This window comes from Prinia subflava, chromosome 15 (assembly GCF_021018805.1).
Source record: "Prinia subflava isolate CZ2003 ecotype Zambia chromosome 15, Cam_Psub_1.2, whole genome shotgun sequence".
Lineage (NCBI taxonomy): Eukaryota > Metazoa > Chordata > Aves > Passeriformes > Cisticolidae > Prinia > Prinia subflava.
Window position 1 is genome coordinate 3,156,385 of NC_086261.1, and position 20,343 is coordinate 3,176,727.

The following is a 20,343-nucleotide window of genomic DNA, read 5'->3' on the forward strand; positions in this document are numbered from 1 at the left end:
GAGACTTCTGACCCAGGGGTGTAGATCCATTTTTCTCCAGCACTAAGTACGCACAGACATTCTCAGGGAGCTCATCTTCCCTTCTGATCTTATCTCCTGCCCTCCTTGACCCCTGCCTCCCTCAGAAGTGACTCCCTGCTGCCTACGAGATCAAAGTCATGTTTCCTGAAGCCCTCTGGAAAACCCATACTGTCTCCATTTGCTACTTTTCTGTCCCTGTCTCTTCTCATTCCCCAATCTCTTCCCATTTCTCTTCCTGCCTTGTTCACTAAATTTGAATTATGCCAGGCTTCTGTATTCTTCCCACCACTGTGTGTTAACTCATTCAGTCCAATCCCCAACTGGAATCCCTCTCTCAAACCCACCTGGCCAGCTCTTCCCTGCCTTTCCTCTCAACAGCTGTCCTAATATATCTTACTTTGATTAATTGAGCCCGTGTAATTCCATGTGAGCATGGAGACTTTCAGCACCAGGCAGTGATGTCTGGAAGCAGATGGTGAATTAGCTGCCTGGATTTGGGAATCAGCATTCAGGAATGGTGGTCTGATTTGGACTGAATGTCCCAAACTCCGTATTTAATTAGAGAAACAGGATTGCAGGAAGGAGCTGTGTTTGAGGTCTGCATTCAGCATTCCCTGGGCTCTGGGGAGTGTTGGGGAGAAGCTCTCTGGAATGTGGCTGTTAGCATATCAAAGTAGAGTAAACATGGAGATGATACCCTGCTTCCTCTGCCCCAGTTAATTAAGGCACTCCTCATGTCTCCTTGGATGGAGAGGATTTATTAATGTGCTGTCATCCAGGGAAGTGATGGTTTGCTGAAAGGGAGGAGCCATGAATGGCACGGAGGCTGTCACGCTGAACAAAGAGCAGATGTCAAAGAGACAGGGAATTTCTTTTATCTCCTGCTTTGCTGAGGCCTTAGATCCCGGTGTTTTATCATAAAAGCTTAGAAAATAGGGCTGGAAAGGACTTCAGGTGGGCTTTTAGTGCATTTCCTTGCTGCCAGGCAAGATCAGTGGTGCCTGTGTCACCGATGGATGTCTGCTCCATGAGGCTGAGCAGCTGCTCCTTTCCAGCTTTCCCTGAAATCCAGGGAACACCACACCTCTGCTCACCACAAATCCTGGTGAATGGCACTGGAAAGGAATGTGGTTTCAGAGGTGCCCTTACCAAACCTCTGAGGGTTTCTGAAGGTTGTCTGCTCTTACAATGCAGCATGGATAATGTTTTTGTAGGCCTTGGTTAAAGGGATCTTCTCAGCCAAAAAAAGTATTAGGACATCTCTCAGCTTTCTTATCTTGCTGTATTTGGTGTCTGAAACAGCTTTTGCTGGTGTGGGTGAGGACAGATATCCCTGAAGCTGGGAGAGGTCTCAATCTCTAGAGCTTTTCAATCTCTTTTCAATCCCTAGAGCTCTGGGCAGCCCCCTCTGCCTAAGGCAGTGAATTGGCAGAGTGCAAATCCAATGCAAGAGACACTGGAATAAAGCTCTTGCCATCCTGGGGAATGTCTGTGTGTGGGCAGGTTGGTAAAGGAGCAGATAAATGATTCATCCATTAAACTTGTAACACCTCGGGAGGGTTCCCAAGAAACAGAAAAGCCCTGCAAGAAAGACTGAAAGGTGAAGCTGAGGGTTGGCCCTGCTGGGGAGGGGATTCCACATGTTCCATTAATTGCTGTCCTGCAGGGTAATTAAAGAGAGAAAAGGAAGATAGCAAAAGCACTCCTTTAAGCTCTGATGATTAAATCTTGCTGCCTCTGCAGCTTTACAGACACGAAGAGGTCTGACCTCACAAAGGTATTTTTATCAGGAAGGTACTGAGGAGGGCAGCTGGTTCAGGTGTCAGGGAATTTGGAAATGGGGCACTGCACTCCTGCCTGGGCTCCAGGGAGGGATGAAAGAATTGACTGAGAAGTTCTGTTGAGCTGCAGTGATGCCACAGCTAAAATTTGGGTGTTTCTGCCTGAATCACAGTCCTTTCACAAAGATTAAGGCACGTGGTTAAATCTGGCTTGTTCAGCTAGAGCCCTGGTCTTGTGAAACATTATCCAGGGCACTCATCAGACCCTTGGGTGTTGTATCAATATTCAATGCCAAGTACCTCTAGCTGTTCCTAATAATCAGAAAACTATCTCCTGCCAAAGGTATTGAGCATTTCACTCATTTGTGCTGTGAGGAGTTTATCCTTGTGAGCTCCAGAAACATCAGCTGGTACTGTGAATATCAGGGAGAGATTTGATCTGTTAGTCCTTCAGGGTGAGTGTAATGAAAATCAGGAGATTCAGAAAGTACCTACAGTTAGTGTTTCAGCTGTTTATTCTTCTTGCCGGGCTTTTGGGATTCTGGCAGCAGTTGTGTACACTGGAAATGACAGTGTTTTCAGAGGAAAAAGTTATTTTATTGGGCACTACAGGACGGCTGTCTGAGTTCTGGGAAAGTTGTGCTGTATCCCTGCAGGTCATGGTGACCAGAGTTTTACAGGGGTCATGTTGAAATTCAGGACAGGCTATGTTCTCCAAAGGGAGAAGAGGATTCTGTGCTCATGGGCACATCTGCAACAAGGTACAGAAAGTCAGGATCTGGTGGATATTCCCAGGAGTCATGGTAGCTTCTATCAGATAGTCCATCACATTTTAGAAGCTCTTCCTCTAAAAGGACTTGAGTTCAAAATGTTGTGACTGGCACTGGGGTGATTATTAACCTGTTTTCCTACCTGACTGGAGCTGTGCCTCATGCACTGGATGGTTGCACTGTAATTTCTGTAGTTGTGATTCATAATGAGTGTGTTGTTTCCAGTGTGGTTTTTGTTAAATGCAGTAACAATGAAAATTATTGCTAAGGGAAACAGTTTCCATACATGAACATTAAACTCTAATGGAAACCATGTTGTTACTGTGAGATTAACAGAAATTGGCATCTTGGAGGACTATCCAGCATTAAGCCAAATTAATTTGTACCGCTAAGATTGCATGTCCAGCTTTGAATTAGGACATTCTCATAAAATGAAGGAACAGCTCACCCTGTTCACTCTTCTGGATGATCCCCATAAACCAAACTTGGCCTGGAGGCTCAGTGGTGACAGCCTTAGCCTGTCTGTGAGGGCCCTTCCATGGATACAGTTCTTTTTCACCTGGATACCGCCGACTCTTGAGACCTCTGTTTATTCAGCTGTAGAACAGTGTTAGTACCTATCTTGGAGGCAGTTGAGTGGGTTTCTTCTTGAATGTTTCTTAAATTTTGGAACCTTTTCTATGTAGGCTTTATAGCAAGGGAGAAGTATTTTTCATTTTAAGTATCACAAGCACTGAAAGATTCCCTTGGTGACTGACTCGATGTGTACATACAGGCAGGGCATCTCTGTCAAACATATCAGTGCCATTGAATGGAAAGGCAGAGCATGAATCACTTCAGGGTTTCCTGAATTTACTCGTGTAGGATGTTAAGAGAGGCTGGAGGAATGTAATTGATGGCAATGTGCGAGCTGCACAAATTGAAAATCATGGGAGGATGAGAAAAACATCAGCTCAGCACCAAACTCGTAATGATGGGGAATGAATGGGAGGTTTGCTCTGAGCATGTGGATGTGCAGGGAGGCTCTGTCTGTGCCAAGCAGACTTCAGGACTGGGAGTTTGGCTCCCTTCCCAACAGCAAATACATTGAGCAGGGGGAGAGCCAGCCAAGTTTTAATCAAGTAAAAGTTCTGTATCCAGAGGTGGTTGGCAAAAGAAGAGATTAAAGTATTAGGAGTGCAATGAAAACAAGACATTAGAGAGTTGAAAGCCGGAATACCTGGACAAACCACTTGCTGAGTGAATGCTCCAGAGCCACGAGGAGGGAGCCCCAGGTGTTTGCAGTAGGACAAAACGGGATCCCACACACCAGGACTTGTCTTCTCCTGGCTTTGGCCATCCCTGTGGCGAGTGTGTAATATCCTCATGCCTTGCTGGGCTGGATGGGATCATTCCCCTTGGAGATACTGCTGGTGCAGGGCTCATAGCTGGCACGAGGGCCAACAGCTGCAGGCTGTTTATGTATGACAAGTTTTTGGATAAATGTGAGTTTACACAGTTGCCTGTGTCCCGGGGTTTGCCGTGGAAGTGCAGATAGCTCTGCGTGTCCAAACCCGAGCACAGAAGTTGTGGGCTGTAATTATGTAATTTCTCAGGAGAGAAAGGAAAAAAGCCTCGTGCTTGGTAAGAGTAAAAATAGTAATTGGCTTTCCTTTCCCTCTTCCACTGATGCTCCTGCTTGACCTTTTTTATATATTAAAAATAGATTTGTGGTAATTGCTGACAACAAATCTGAAAGATAAGGACTTTTTTCCCCCAAAGAAAGCCACTATCTCTATATTTGCAGAGGCACATGAGGAGTGTGGGGTGTTCTTAAAAAATAAACAAAAATCCCAATTCAGCCTCCTTCCCTATTTTTCATTTTCACGTGCACACACCTGTCTCACAGACAAGGCCAGAAGCAAAATTACCAAATAAAAGCATTTCCTTTTATATTATTCCCAGCCTGGTAGAACCATGGCACGCCAGGATTTTCACAAACGTGTCTGAGTTCATGGAGTTTTTATTCCAGTTCTGCAGACTTGAAAGGCTCAGATAAAAATCTGGAAGTTTAAGAGACAAACAACAGTTTCCATTCATCCCAGTGAAGACATAAATCATGTCAGTGCAGCTACCAAGGTGTTGGTTAAAGTTGTATTTTTGTCTGTGTTTCAGTTATGTGGATCATTGTACTGGGTTACAAATAATTTGCATTTATGTTAATGGTTCAGATAGATTTACTAAGGAACTGGAGTATGTTTGCAGATCAATAATTTATTTGCTGTTGATATTCTGATGAAAGGAATTAATGCTAAAATGGATTGGTCCAAAAGAAAATTACAGTCTTAGGAAATGGTTTGATCGAAAAAATAGATTTCAGAAACGTTTTTAAGGCAAGCTTTTTCAGGCTTAAAATGTGATATCAATTTGTTATAACTGGCTTGCTGTTCCAGAATGACTCTTATTAATAAGCACTCAGCAGCTCACGAGCTGGACTTCTTACCGAGTTCATTCCATGTACTCCAAAGGTTTTTGCTCTTCCAGGATTATGAATTTCTCTGCCCAGTCCATTTCTGTAATAATAAACTAATTTTAAATGGCTACATTTTTTAATTGATCATTGCAGATATTATAAAATGACCACACAGGATTCACATTAAGCACTGAAAATAGCTAATAAAAAGAGATGACTAAGAGTCTGTAACTGAGCCACAGTCACTACTTCTTTGACCACTGGTGGATGTACAAGTCCTTAATCATTGCTTTTCCACCTTTGAATAATGAGGGGTTTAGCAGAGAGCAAAAGCCAAAATAATAATGTGGATATGCATTGCCAGGTTCAGTGGGGATTAGAGACACTAAACAAAGACTTAAGAATTACTATTTGGGATAATGTATTTGACATTTTAATTGGTATTCAACATATTTTAATATATTGGCAGAATTCTAGACTGTTTTGCTGCACCACACCTCCCAAAAATGGGAATGTTGCCCCCTTCCATCTCCATGATGGCAAACATAGACCCAGCCTCGTTTTATGGAATCTCTCAGAAGGAACTTGGCATGAATAATTTCAAGCAAAACTGACTTGCCTGATTGACCCTCGAGCCTGAAATGCAATTGTTGCTCCTCAGTTAAAACCTTGTGTGTCAGATACAACTGAGAGAGCTGTTGGCACAGGGCAATGGAAGATAAAGGTGGAATAATCAGGTTTAGTAGTAGGAATAAAATACTTTTGGTAAAAGTCCTGCTCTGGTCATTTCTGCCTAAAACTGATGAAAGGGAACCAAAATATCTCTCCCTATTCAGTAAAAGTGTCTTTCAGCTGACCCAAACATTCGGGTTTGGTTTCCCTTTAACCAAAAAGTGGCACATTCACTGGGCCACCACATGTGTGGACTGAGCTTGCAATCTCAAAAATCTTCCCAAAGAAGGCTGTTACCTCCTGAGCAATTCCTTGACATCCTTTGGACTATTCTGCATGTAAGAAGCAAGACAGTCCAAGAAAAGGCTAAAATCCAGCCTTTTATGGCCATTGGTTTAAAAGGTTAAATCTTGATCTCTTTTTTTTTGCATGTGGTGTGAATCTGCCCTTTCACAGTCAGCATTTTTAAAGTAAGCAGGTGTCAGTGCCTGATTTCTGCCTTCACTCTTTGCTGCAAGTGCTGAAGTAAAAGGCTGCTGCCCATCCCTTCATCCCTGGGCAACAAATATCCACATCCTTAGTGTTGTCAAAACTCATAAAAACCAAGCTAGACTTCTTCCAGATCTAAGGTTCTACATTTGCACCCTGATAAACACAGCTTTGTCAACTCTGAGAGGGAAAAAAAGGGAAAACAGGGAGATCATGACTCCACTGCATTGTCAGGGTCTGCTCCTTACAGGCAGCTCCATCCAGGCACCCCTCCATGGAACCAGTGAGGAAATAGATCCCTTGTGTGCTGTTAAATCCAAATAAAAGCAGGTCTATGCACTGTGAGAGCCCGAGCTGGCCTGTGGTGCCATCACAGCAGTCCCAGGTGCGGTGACACTTTGAGCAGGGCACAGCCTGGCTGCAGGGGGACAGATGAGCACTATTGTTTTTCCACAGCAGAAATTTCGTGCTGTAACTTTTGAATTCCTTTTTGGCCTGAGCCTCAAACTGTTCGTGGTGCCCACACAAACAGGAGAATACTGTGCATGGATCAGATCCTAAATTCCACTCAGTAACAGGAGACTTGTGCCACCTACATTGGCTTTGTGAGTCACCATCAGTGCTTTGCCAGCGCTCCTGGCTCTGACACTCTCGCTTTCTTTTAAGCATGAAAAGAAGGGAAAGTGTAAGATCTTTTCAGAGTCTTGCTTTATTGTTTTATTCCTTCTCCCTGACTTTATTCTGAAAACCAAGAGATCTCCATTTAAATGCTTGTTCAGGCTCTTTCACTGCATCTTCTAATGGTGTAGTAGAGGCTCTTAGTAGACAAGTTTAGATGAATTTTTGGGTCAGTGAATATATTTTCCAATAAAAGCAGTGAAGGTGAGTGTGTTTTACTTATTTCCTGTCTGACAAACTCTGGACTGATTCTTCACTAGGGTGGAAAGATTCTTCACTAGAGGAAGAAACAACTCAGATGATTTGGTATGGAAACTGCTCTCGTAGTTTTCATTCTGGTTGCATTTTTGATTGCTTTGGTTGCTCCTGCTGTATGTTGTGAGTGAATGAGCTGTTTCACTGGTTTTGATGGGAACATTCTCTCTGTTTTTGCTGCAGGAATTGCTTACCTAGGAGGTGTCTGCAGTGCCAAGAGAAAATGTGTTCTTGCTGAAGACAACGGTCTCAATCTGGCATTCACAATTGCCCATGAACTTGGGCACAAGTAAGAACTTGTCCTTCTGTTTCCTTCTTTACCTGTGCCACTGCAGGATGCTTTTATTTAAAGCCAGACAAGTGCAATTACTACTGTGGCGTGTTTGTTATGACTTCATAAATGTAGCACATTGATATATAACCTAATTTTCAGGAGGCTTGTGTAAATACCCATTTTAGCACCCATAAACCTTTCTAGCTGACCTTCCCCTGTTTTCAGCTCTCTGTTCTGATTCTGAGTAGCACAAAGAGGCCTCAGTCTCTTAAATGATTGACAGTAATAAAGACAAATTCTACTTTTCTTTACTGTGTAGAATAGATCCACAAAACCAACACGAGCTTCCAAATCTTTGAACTTGCTGAGTTTTCTCTGAAGTTCAGGTGTCTGTGTCAAGGAGTTTAATAGTTAAATAGTTTGGTGATGGTTTCATCTCTGCATGTGAAGTAATCTGCTGTGACTGAAATGGTAAACATCAGTATTTTGGAAATGCCCTTAAGCAGAATTATTTGATCAACAGAAAGAAATCCTATAACTTGATTTATCTGCTCAATCACACCTAAGTAAGACACTTTGAACACTGGAAAAAGCAGGAAAGAACGTGATAAGTCCTAGTCAGACAGAAATTTGCAGAATGAGATTACTGGGTACGTCCTGCAGGTGACTTTGGAGACTCTTTAAAGCTGCCTATAAATATCCCATGGGCAGAAGAAAACAAAATGGACTGGAAGAGTCAGCTGCATCCTCTTAGTGCAGATAATTCCCTGCTCTCCAGGCCCAGTGTCACTGCACTTACCCGTAATACTGAGGAGCTTTTCCCCCTTTCCACTGACATCCCTCTGGCTGCAGTGTCACACTCAGACTGTGGAAGGTCAGAATTAGCCAGGGGCAAAGTTATAAGGGGGCAGGACTGTGCCTGGGGGGTTTTCAAGCTCCTTCAGCCTCTCTGGATGTAAGGTGGGAAATCCACCTTTGATGCTGTAGTAAGAAATTGTGCCTGAGTTCTTTCTGCACCCTTCCTACAGCTCATGTGTCTGCTGTATCTTCCTTTCCTGCAGTGAGAAGTATTTCACAGCTAAGTCAGAGCCAATGGAGCGTGTTCAGGTTCTGGCCAATCTCATTCCATGACAAATAATTACTTTATGGCAATGTATTTCAAGGTTGCATGGAGGATATTTAGGTTACCTACCAAAAATGAATCTCCTGTTCACCCTCCAGTGACACCAAAGGCAGCTGAGCCAAACCGAGGGTGGTTTCAGCAGAAATGAAGGACATTTGGTTTTGGTTTTATTTAGATTGCGTGCCAAGATGTTAAACTGAGCCTAAACTTAATAACAAATTAACCTGTGGGTAATGCTAAGGGAAATTCAGCACTCATCTTTGGATGGGCCAAGAGCAAGAGGGAAAAATACTTGAGCTGCAGAAAATCCAGCTGTGTGAAAGAGTGAGACTGGTCTGCCCTGGTGTTTGCCAAGTTTCTCAGCAGAGCTGACAAGCTTCCTTCTAATAATGCCTTGCACAAAATCCCCATCATAAATAGGGGATGTAATGCTTTCAGATACAGCTCTCCATCTGCGCAGAAAATTGCAAACTCCATTTTCTTTTCTGAGGGCAGTTTTGGTGGTAAGACCGTAACTTCTTTCCTCTGCTGGTTCTCTTTCTTTGCCTTCATCTTGGAAAATTATTTCAAGAGTACTGGAGGGGTGTGGGGGGGTCTGTAAGGGCCAGGTTAGGGACCCCAGGCATCATCTGGGCACAGGAGCCAGCTGAAGGTTGTAGAAGCTGCTGGGAGAATTCTGCTGCCATGAGTGTTTGAGGGCATGTTCCAGGTGATTTTACACCACAAGGAGCTGCAATTCTCTGCCCCCTCTGCCTTGCTACAGCAGCATAATCCGCCCCCAGTGTGGCCAAATCAAAACAGAGAGGGGGAAATGCCATTTGTGTCACCCCCAACCTGAGCATCAAAATCATCCCTCTGTGCTGTCACCACCAGTGGTCTGGCTGCTAATTTCAGCCTCTGAGCAGTTGACTGGTGCCTTATGGAGGCCAGCAGTGATCTTTTCATTGACCTGACTTATTCTGCTGGTGTTGAACTGCAGTAAGATGCTTTGAGCAGTCCTGTTTCAGCACATCTTGTGCAAATTCTTTGCAGACTTTACTTGAAAATCGAGAGTTTTTCAGTGAAATGTGAGGAAACCCATTGCAGACATGAACACAAAGAAGCTGACATGAGCTGTAAAAATGAAAACCAAGGAAAGCTAGGTGCAAGTTTCTTAATTTAAAACCAAATCAAATCAAAGCTTACATCCGTATTGGCAAAAATAGAAATTTTGGAGAGCCATAATTTTGAGCTTTATTGAAGTCTGATTTCCTTATGAGTGTAGAAAAGCTGAGATTTATTATTCTTTCCTTAAAACTAACAAATGTCTGTGGAGATCACAAGCCCAGTTTGGCATTCCCAGATAGTTTCTGATGTGGACTTTGGAAAAAGTGAATGGATTACTAATTGATGTGTCAGATTCCTAATCTGCCACTAATGTCATTTGGACTGGCTGCAAAAAACACTATTCCAGACAGCTGCACTGTGAAAACATGGAGACACCATTAAATAGATCCATTAGGATGAAATAGATCCTATGAAAGTTGAAGGATGAAAGTTCATTTTCAGGTTTAACCTGTGGAGTTGTTGCTTGATGATGGGGTGAGATGGGACTTTTGTATTTAAATCTTTGAGTCTATACTGATGGTTTTGGTCCATGGACACAAAGGGAACATCCATCTGTATTTAGATACAATTTTTTCTACAGAGGATCCAGGAGAAGGGTCTTGTTTCAAAAAGGTAACAGGCAGGGAGCCCAGTGAATGTGTGTTGAGGCTGCAAATCACAAACTTCTTCCCACACAGGAGAAGACCCTCAGCAAGCCTTGTTCCTTCAGTCAGCTGGGTCAATGTCTTTAAAACAGCACACTTGAGTGTAACCACAGTTTGTTGGATTTTATCCAGGGTTTGCTGGGTGGAGTCCTGACCTACACAGAAGGGAAGACCCAGAGAACACAGCGGTCACTGAAGTCTTAAAATGTACGAGCCTGAGGTCTTCACATTATAAACATAATATGAACACTGAGCATTTCTTACTCTCATCTTTCCTCAGAATTGCAGGGCAGGTCCGTCAGTGAAAGCTTAATAGAGCCCTGCTTTTGTACCAGGATCCTGGCTGGTGCTTCCCTCCTCCTCTGCCTCCATGAACTGCACCAATGTGAGGCTGATCTGAGATTCACACCCCAAAGACCACCCTGAACAACTTGGAGAAAAATAGTGCCACTTCCCCCCCTCCTAGTTCTCTCTTTGCCTACAGCAGTGACTTTGTTACCATTTTCAAGTCCTTCTCCAAAGGAAAAGTCAAACCAGTTTTCTGAAACAAAAGCCGGGATTCATCCGTGCATCCGTATAACGGAGCGGGGTGGGCTGCAGCCAGGGCTTTTTCAGGACAACAATGCCAGCGTTGTTGCCATTCCTGTTTCTTTCAACAGCCTCAGCTTTCCTGTTGTGGGACGGGGGCAGGCTTGGGTGAGGAGGGAAGATTCCCATTCATGAGCCAGCAGAACCTGGCACTGCCTGGATGGGGAGAACAGCCCAAGGTGGCGTGGCTGGGAGCCACGCTGGGGCAGATGCCCTTAGGAAAGGGGATTAAAATCAACTGACAATAAGCAAGGAGCTGGCTCTTGCCAAGAGCCTGAAACCACATGGCCTCAAACTTGAAGCTGAAACAGATGAGGACAAAAATGAGTCCAAAGGTAAAAGCCCATAATGCACAAACCAAACAGCTCAGGGCTTGGAATGAGACAAGAGAAGGGTTTGGAACCAGCAGGTTTCTCTCCAGTGTGCTTATTTGCTTTAGATGTTAGGTATTGATAGCTGTAGCTTGGTTAAAATTACTTCAGGGTGCATAATTATTTGCTGCATGATGAAGTATGGCCTTTGTGGTGTGTCTCAAGCATCGTGGTGTTGGAGGTAAAGGAAAAGCACTCTAGATGTTCCCTTTGTAGCCTGGTGTTTGTGCTGATGGACTTGTGAATAACATTGGCCTCCCTGATCTGTGCAGTTCTGCACCCAGCAGAGAGATTCATGCAGATGTGCCAGAATGTGAAAGCCTTGCTGAGGAGGAATGTCCCTGAGCAGATCCCAGAGGTGCAGAATGGTGCCCTGTAACAATTTACACCAGCAGAGCCCAGTCACTGTGGTGCAGCTCATCAGGATTCCTGAGAACCAACCAGGAAATTGTCCCCCTTCTCCCCTGCCCTGCAGTTTGTAAAGAATTGGTCATAATGAATTTTAAAAATTGAAAGTTCCATGTGGAAGCTGAGGGCCGCCCCAGTCCATGTGGCAGATCTGTGCAGACAGGTAAAGCTGCAGAGTGCACACTGTGCTGGTAGAAACCTGTTTCTTTTTTGGGATCCTGCCACTCCAGCCAGAACAGTGCCAGCAGCATCAGAGCCAGACACCCAAATCATGGTGGTGGGGCAAAGATCCTGGAAGCCCTGGAGAAATGGAGGGACCTCTGCTAAAAATTCTCTTCTTTTATCCTGAGGTTATAACACTGAGGTGCAGGATGTGGGAGCTGAGAAGCTGTTTTGAAAGAAAAAATGCCAACAACCCTCTGTCTTTTTCAGAGCAGAGCAGCTCAGCAGTCAACCTTGAACTCAGGGCTATGCCAGTGCAGGCAGCTGAGTGCAGTTTCTGTCCTGGCTGACTTTAAACATTAACCTTGTTTTTTTAAAAAAATCTCTCTCCTGGGCTTCTGATTCTTTTCTGTGTTTCTCTGAGTTAGTCCCACATTTATCAGGCAGGTTCTGCCTGACCCAAATTTCTGTGGAACATTTCTCTTTGTTGCTGTTGCAGAAATACACTGATGTGTCCCCAGGTTACTTCATACCTCCTAAACAACATGAAAACCAACATTACCTAAGCTGTAGAATCAAACATGCAGAAGCACCAACGTCTCAGTTTCAGGGTTATCCAGACAACTCCAGTTACAGCTCTGCTCCCTCTGTGCTGCAATTGAGAGCAAAGTTCTATTCACAGGGTAGGATTTCAGCATGTAGTTAAAGACTCGACTTTAACACGTGCCCACAGGCATCTTATTCACTCCTGGGAATTAATATTTTACTGTAAGACACCCGTGTGTCTGTAGGGTAACATCCAGTGATGGATGGCTCAGGGATGCAGCCTGAGGATCTCTCCAGTGCCTGGATAAACCTCTCCAGTGGCCCTGCTGGCAGTTTGGGTGTGGATCCTGCCTCTGTTGGGGAGCTGTGGTTCCCTTGGTGCCTTCATAAACCTTCTGACCATGCTGAGTGGCAGAACTCTCATCTCTGCATTTGGAGTGGTGGAAAATCAGGCTCAGTTGGATCCCAAGGAGCACTGGAGCCAGAGGCAATCCCGTGCAGGCTTTATTCTAGCAAGCTCAGGTATTAATGACTTTGCTGCACCACGACTTCCTGAGTAGCCAGAGTTGCATTCAGGCAGTGCCTGCCCCAGCTTTATTCTCCCGGTGCCAGAATCCCCACTTGAAATCTCACAGGAGGACGTAGCTGTTCCAGTATTTTGCAGTCTCAGGGGTACTGGGAGTGACTGGCTGCTGTGTACACATACCCTGAGGCTGGCCAAAAATGCTGGCAGCGCTCCGTACCCACCCTGGAGTTGCTAATTTTATTTTCTGCCATTTGTGTTGTAAATCTGTTGAGGAATGTCTCTCTCTCCGTGTTCCCAGGCTCCCTTTTCGTGCTCCCCTCCTCCCAGGTTTCATTCTTCTTCCACAGATAATTGCAAGCACATTTTCACAGTTAAGTTGCCCTTTTCTGTACAACTCCAAAGGACACAATGGAGCACTGCCTATTTCATCCTATGTGCTTGTACATCAGAGTGATCTAACCAAAGCAGTCATTTAATAACAGGTTCTGGTTCAGAGGAAGAATAGGTATATCCTAAAATTTCAGGAGATGCTTCTTCCACTTCTGGTAACACACTGAGGGATCTGTTTTAGATAAAACAGATTATTATTATTATTATTATTAGTCTTAGTAGCTTGATAATAACTTTCTGAAAACCATGTCCTAAGTTAGTCAAAAGAAAGCAGAGATCAAAGACAGGTTTAAATATATTAAAAAAAAATCAGTGGATATTTCTGCCAGCATGGATGATTTAACCTGGGGAGGAGATAGTGGTGGAGCAGCACTGAACAGGAAGTGTGTTGGCCCACTGTAAGACAGTACAGGACACCTGAGTAAGTTAATTTGAGTGCCAGAAATAGAAGATCCCTGTGGTATTGACCTTGTCTGGGCAGGTTGTTTTTGCAATAGCAGTGGGATCACACAGAGAAAATTGAAAAAAAGAAAAAAAAAAGAAAGAAAATTACATACAAAAATCACACAGAGAAAAAGAGTATTAGGGAGGAGAAATGGAAAGGCTTGGTGGTGTCATACTCTGGATGGGCTTGGGGTTGGGTGTGTTTTTTTAATTTTATGTAAAGCTGCAAAATATTTCCAGGTGCATTTACTGTACCTGCTAATTCTGGCACGGTATCAGGATCCCTTCCCTCTGTCAGGATTATCTGTTTCGCCTTTGTACCATCCAAATTTGAAAGTTTATTTACAGTACTGGAATGTAATAACATTGGAACTGGGCGTGGGAATGTCCACGTCCTGTTGCTTTCTGCACTCTTGTGGCAAACATTCGTTCTGGGCAAGGGTTTCTATGGTTTTACTCTCTGCTTTGTGAAGGATCTCTGTGTAATCCCTAGGGAAGCAACATTCCCTTGCACTCCCTCTAATTTCTTTGTTTTTGAGCATCTTGTGCGGCTTTACTCAATAAAACCGCACCCAACAGGCGAACGACAGCCATTTAGAAACACGATTTTTGTTTAATCAATAGCTTTGTAGCTCTGCCAGCTCTGCCTTGCTTTTTGAAGGCTCACTCTGCTGAGTAAGCCAGGGCTGTGTTAAGTAGCTGGGCCGTAATGATTTGGCAAACCTTGCATCTGCTTCCTGCCACGAGGGTTCTGGTTTCATACCCCATTGGCTTTGCTGGCAGCAGCCTGGTGCACCCAGTGACCCAAAACACAGGGACAGCACAAGTCCCCATTGTGCAGCCTCTCACTGCACACCAGCACAGGAAATATTAGGTTTGTAAGCGCCATTTACCAAATAATAATTTGTTTTTATACAAGGGCAGTGATCTAGATGAAATATTTACCTTTCCACTAGCAGTTGGGTTCCAATAGCCTGTAACCCATGCTGTCTGCCTGGCCTGCTGAGTTCAACAGGTTCCAGGTGAAAATGACTTCCCGAGCTGGGGAAGGTGATAAATCCCAGACTGTCACTTGGAAGAGCCTTTGGTAGTAAGTCAGCAGCAGTGAAATGTTGTTGCCTCTAAAAATGTGGTTCCCTTTAGCTGTTACGTCAGTGGAAGGCTGTGCTGGGGTGGAATAGGGTTGGCTGCCTCTTGGCCAATAGTTGTGTTGGGAAATAAAATTCAGCAAAAAAGAGTTTACTGGAGAAATGAAACGAACAGGCCTGCTTTGTTCTCAGTGATCCCTTTCCATTTGTAAAATCCTCTCTGCACTGGATGCTGGGCCTCTTTCCTTTGCTGGATCCAGCCCAGCAGGGAGTTTATCTGTGTCTTTACCTGAACCCCAATTTCCATGAAAAAGAGGAGAATAGCCCACAGTTTGCTGCTTTTGTTTTTGCTTAGGTAAAACAGATCAAAGCAAAAGGAATCTGATCATAATGGTTTGCTCTGACTTGCTTGAAAAGTTTCCTTCCTGTTGGGCTCTAATTAGCTCAGGGCCTTAAAAATGAGTATTTTTCACTGTACCTCCTTTCTCTGCTCCAAAGCCCACTGGGACGCTCATCTTATCCACCACATCTTATCCACATTTGGGACGGTTTGACCTCTCAGAAGTTTCTCATGTCCACCCTGTGGTGCTTTTTCTCACCTGCCAGTGACAGTTCAAATCCTGCCTGGCTCTTCCACCTGCTCCCTGCTGGGCTCCTTTCCTCCACCCTGCTGTTTGCCAGGAGGCAGCTGATGAAGTGGCAGCTTTCTAATCTAGCTTTTAAATATTCATTTTAATTGCACACAGTACAACTGGGCTGCAGGATAAAGAAATGTTCCCTAGAAATAGTTTGCTTCTTAGTTCAGGTGGTGTCTGTACTTAGGGAAAGTGTCTTTCCTTCAGAGGAAAAAGCACAGCTTCCTTTCTTCCTCCACTATATATATATTTTACCTCTTTCTCCACTATTTCACTGTTACTGACACATTTCCAGTACTAATCCAGATCTGATCCTGAGGGTTTTCTACAGTCGAAGAAAATGCCAGCTTGTTTGCTTAGGAAAATATATTCATATTTTCTTCTTATACTCTAAGTACTACCCTCCACACCTGCAGCTCCTTCTGAGCTGTTTGTGGGGTGTGTTGAAGTAACCTCACCAGGTTTGCCAAATGTGTGACTGCAGGAGCCCCTGTGGGCACAGTGAACAGAATGACGTGAGAAAAGCTCAGACACATCTCGAGAAAGCTGTCACCAGATAAATGACACACACCCTGCACCTCTTATCAGCTAGAGACCCTCTAAAACAGTGTCTTCTTATGAAAAAGAAAGACTTTTCTCTTTCTCTGTAATTTGTCTTCACATTAATATGTTCAAGCCAAAGTTATTCAGAGCCAGAGTGTCTTTTCAAGTCGCCTTTTACTTTCCTCATGTCGCTTCCTTAGACAATATGAAAGCAAACTTGACTTTATTAGCATTGAGGTGTGTAGGCAACCAGGCACACCCTCTACCCAAAGAATTTCACTTCAGTATTGGTCTGAACATATAATTTCCAAACTGCTTTGATACCAAGCCATAATTTGCAACATTCCTGTTTGATATTGAGTCTCTCCCTGCTGATAAAATGAGTGAAACTAAGATAACTTGCTGAACTTCTACAATCATTTACGAACAGCCAAGGCCAGGTGGTTCTGGTATTATGAATTATTTGACCAGCTAAACCATTATGAAAAATCCCAGGACTTTAGGGAGCTGGTGTACGGAAGTGCCACTATTGGAAACAAAATTTTAGAATTGAGTCATGCATTTCCTGTGCAGCTTTTGTCCTGGTCAGTTCTGGTGGGTTTTTCTCACTTTTGGAAGTAAAAGCAAGCCCAGAGGTTTGTTACTGTCCACTGCAGTCACTTATTGTGTTGGTGAATCAGTGCAAGAGGGTCACATAAGGATGGATTTCTTCTTGCACTGAATCTGCAAGCCCACAGCGATTGACAACACAGACTAAAAAAGAGGATGAAAAATATTTCTGTGAGGACTTCTGCTGCTCTGAGAGCCATAAAACACATACCCACTGCCTTATCTGGGGACCGCAGAACACTTGATGCTGGTAGAATTTATATATTGCATTTACTTCTCACCTTTTTGCCTTTTGATGTTGGCCATCTCCTCCTTCCCAGCTCCAGGAGGGGAGAATTCATGTGCCAGTGTGGGGCAGGCAGGCAGCATTCCTGACTCCTACAGTGCATTCCCCAGGCTGTCCCGCTTCCCCAGCGCTGGGCTGTGGGTGGCTTCCTGATGGGGCAGGCTGTGGGACATCTGCGTTACTCGTGTTGCACGTATTTGGCAAATACTCCACTCCAGCTCTCCCCTCTCCTTGCTTTCCTTTGAAGGGTGTCTTGTGTTGTAGCTCTGCATTCAGGTTTGGCACTGGGTCATTTAATGCAGTTGACTGGAGGCTTTCAGTGGTTTCACAGGAGTTTTGGAAAAGTGATTGCACACAGAGCTTCCCCTGGGGTTTCTGACACTGTGAGTGACAGGGCCGTCAGTGCTCACTGAGCTTTTGTCTCTCTTCCCTCGTGGGTGGGAAATCCCACCCAGCTATCCCAGAGTTTGGTCTTTTTTCCATCCTACAATTTATATTCCCTTTTCATCTTCTCAGGAAATGCATGTCACATTTTCGGAGGTCTCGTTCTCACCCACTTCAGGCAGTGCTGAAAGCAAACAGCTTGTTACCCTTCAGCTTGTTCCTTCTGCTGTGCCCCGGGGTGCTTTCCGAAAACAAGGAGCCACAGATGGAGCACAGCAGCCTCTGTGCAATGAGCAGTCCTTCTCTGCCCACCACTGGTTCATTCATAGTCATTGTGCTCCTTCTGCAGCAGCTCTGTGTTCTGAAACCAGACTGAAGCAAGTGAGAAAGACAGAATTTTGTGTGTCCAAAAAGTGGATTTAATTGCTTGGAGGACAAGAAAACAGCTTAGTGCAAACATTTTCATGGAGACATCCTCAGATAAATTTATTCTTACTTTAGGGTCACAGCTCAGCTGTGGTCATGACAAACAGCCAGTGTGAGACAAGTGATTCCTGTAGAGAGTCACTGATCTGTGTTGTACAGTGAGTGTTTTTGGATATATTTATATTCAGCTCTTCATCAGGGATTGATTGAAGGAATTAAAGCAATCTTTGACTCCTACTGATGCTGTTGTGTCAGAAATCTGCTGTGTGTTGCTGGCAGGTATGAAGGGATGTGTGAGGGTGTAGAAATGCTCAGCATGTGGTTGGATGCCTGCATGGGGATGAGACAGAGCTTTAAGGAAGAAGACTGGAAAGATTCATGTAAGATGCTAGATGGATCTTGGAAAGGAGGGAGTATTGACATCAGAGGGCAGAAGGGTGTTTTCCTGAGGTAATGTTACTTCTTCAGTTAAAGAGTTTCTGCAAAATTTATTTGTGTCTATATTGCTCAGTGTTAGTATTTTGTAGGATTTTGTGTTTGGTGGAGCACTCGTTTTCCTGTAGCCTCAGAACCTGCCAGCTCTTAGAAGAAACTGTGAAGCTTTTTTCAGGAAAAGGTTGATATGCAGGGCCCACATCCTAGAAATCAGAAGCAGTGGAGGGAGGCCCTTGGAATGGGGGATGTTCAGTTGCTTTGCAGCTGAGTCCTTCATCTCACCAGAGGTGCTGGAATGCATCAGGCAATGCCTGCCCTGCTGTGAATCACCCACTGTGGTTAACAGCAGGGGCTGCTCAGAGAGAATCCCATGGACAAATGTCTGCTGGAGAAAGGAGTCAACAACGTGAGCATGTGATGGTGCTGGGGAGAGGATCCTAAGATGATTCACCCTGTTCTTCAAGGCCTTGCTCAGGCTTCTATCAAACCGTGTAAAGGTCTGGTGTTTATACCAGTGAGCTTTTGAGTGTGAGACCACAGTGTGTGTCCCTGTCATGTCACTCTTGTGTTCCCTGTCCCTGCCATGTCACTCATGTGTTCCCTGTCCCTGCCATGTCACTCATGTGCTCCCTGTCCCTCCCATGTCACTCCCATGTGCTCTTTGTCCCTTGTGGCACAAGCTCGTACTTTGCTGCCTTCCAGATTCTGAGCTCTTCCAAAAGAGCTAATTCTTTTTAAATGAAAACCATATCATAAAGGGCTGGATCTGTCCTGCAGCTGAATAAACCACAGCTTTCCACACTGTTATTCACCATAGGCGTTCGTGTGTTCTCACTCGCTGTTGTTGACTTCTTGGCTGCTTGATGAGTAGATAACCATATAAAATATCTGGTTACTTCATTATTGGAGAGTGACATAAACTTGGTTATGAAAACAAGAGTCCAGTAGTCATGGCTCCCTTTAAATGTTGACTTTCCTGATTAAAAAATCCCGAAAGTACAGCACCCATCCTGAACACCGCTGTTCTAGATAACACTGTGTACACAATGACCAGCCTCGGTTACTTCAAATGCTTTAAGTAGGATCATCTCCCTCTCTTCATCACAGCTCCCCAGAGTGTTCCTGATGTTTCTGGAATAGTCAAAGCATGTCAAAGCATGTTTAAGAAACAGTGTTTGCATGTTTGAAAGGCAAAGGGTGAAAAAGCCTGCCTTCCATTATGGCAACAGCCTCAGTGGCCACTGCCTTTGTAGGAAGGGTGCACAAGATGTTTCCTTGCCTCTTCCCTCAGAGAGGGAGAGAGCTCAGCTCACCTCAGCATTTTCCCAGGATTTGTTAGTTTATCCAAGCCTCTCTTGGCCTCCTCTGACATTTCTGGCAGTCACTGCCTCTCTTAGAGGCATCACCTTCCTGGGTCACCCTCTCAAAGTTACTGTCTTCATTTTGCACTGCAGCTCCTATTACAATTCCAGCTCAAATGAGCACCCCCACTTCACCCCTTCCTCTGTTACACCTTTATTCTCGACTGGATAGAAACCTCATAACTTGCAAGATGATCAGCATTTTATATTGAAACGTTAAACATGTTGAACCAGTTCAGAAGTAGGCATCTTTCCAGTGATGCAGCTTCGATTTCAAATGTTAATAAAAATTCCTGACATTGAACTCAGTTTGGGAGCGGGCAGCTCACAGGCTGGATGGTGTGGGGTGCTGTCTCTCACTCCTGCTTCAAGCCCAGCCCAGGCAGGAAGAACTGCTTAGAACTGCTAAGAACTGTTGATGTACATCCTCTGCTTAGTGACCTGTTTGGATTTGAGTTTAATGGCCGTGTTTAATACCCTCAGCTGCCAGCCACACACCCTGTGTAACCTCCTTCCATACCAGCATCTTCCTTTGTGGTTGACATTGGATGCACTGCAGAGATGAGATTCCCTTCTCAGACTTTCACTGAGACCTGATAGGAGATGGGAAGGGGAGAAGTTTTGTCCTTCATATGGAAAAACAGATGGCATTTGTGCATGTCTAAATAGTTGTCCTTCTGTGGGCACTGTCATCCTGCCCACACTGCCATGCCAGAGCAGATAAATTACAGCTCCCCTTCTCCCTTACCTCTCCCACTCTGTGAGGATGTGGCTCGGTCTGCCCTCCTTTTGCATTTGTTTTTCTCCAGTGGGCTTTAGAAAGAAATCTCATGCTTAGTCCTGGCTCTGCATTTAATGCTGGATTACTTGTGGGT

The 20,343-nt window shown here is 44.4% G+C and overlaps 1 protein-coding gene across 2 annotated transcripts in view; it reads left to right on the forward strand.

The window, feature by feature from the left end:
* Nucleotides 1–20,343, forward strand: part of ADAMTS17 (ADAM metallopeptidase with thrombospondin type 1 motif 17) — a 156,075-nt gene that overhangs the window by 50,056 nt on the left and 85,676 nt on the right. For both annotated transcript variants that reach the window (XM_063412718.1, XM_063412719.1), the window contains exon 8: nt 7,302–7,407. In XM_063412718.1, the coding sequence (XP_063268788.1) occupies nt 7,302–7,407 (106 nt within the window). The remainder of the gene's footprint in view (nt 1–7,301; nt 7,408–20,343) is intronic.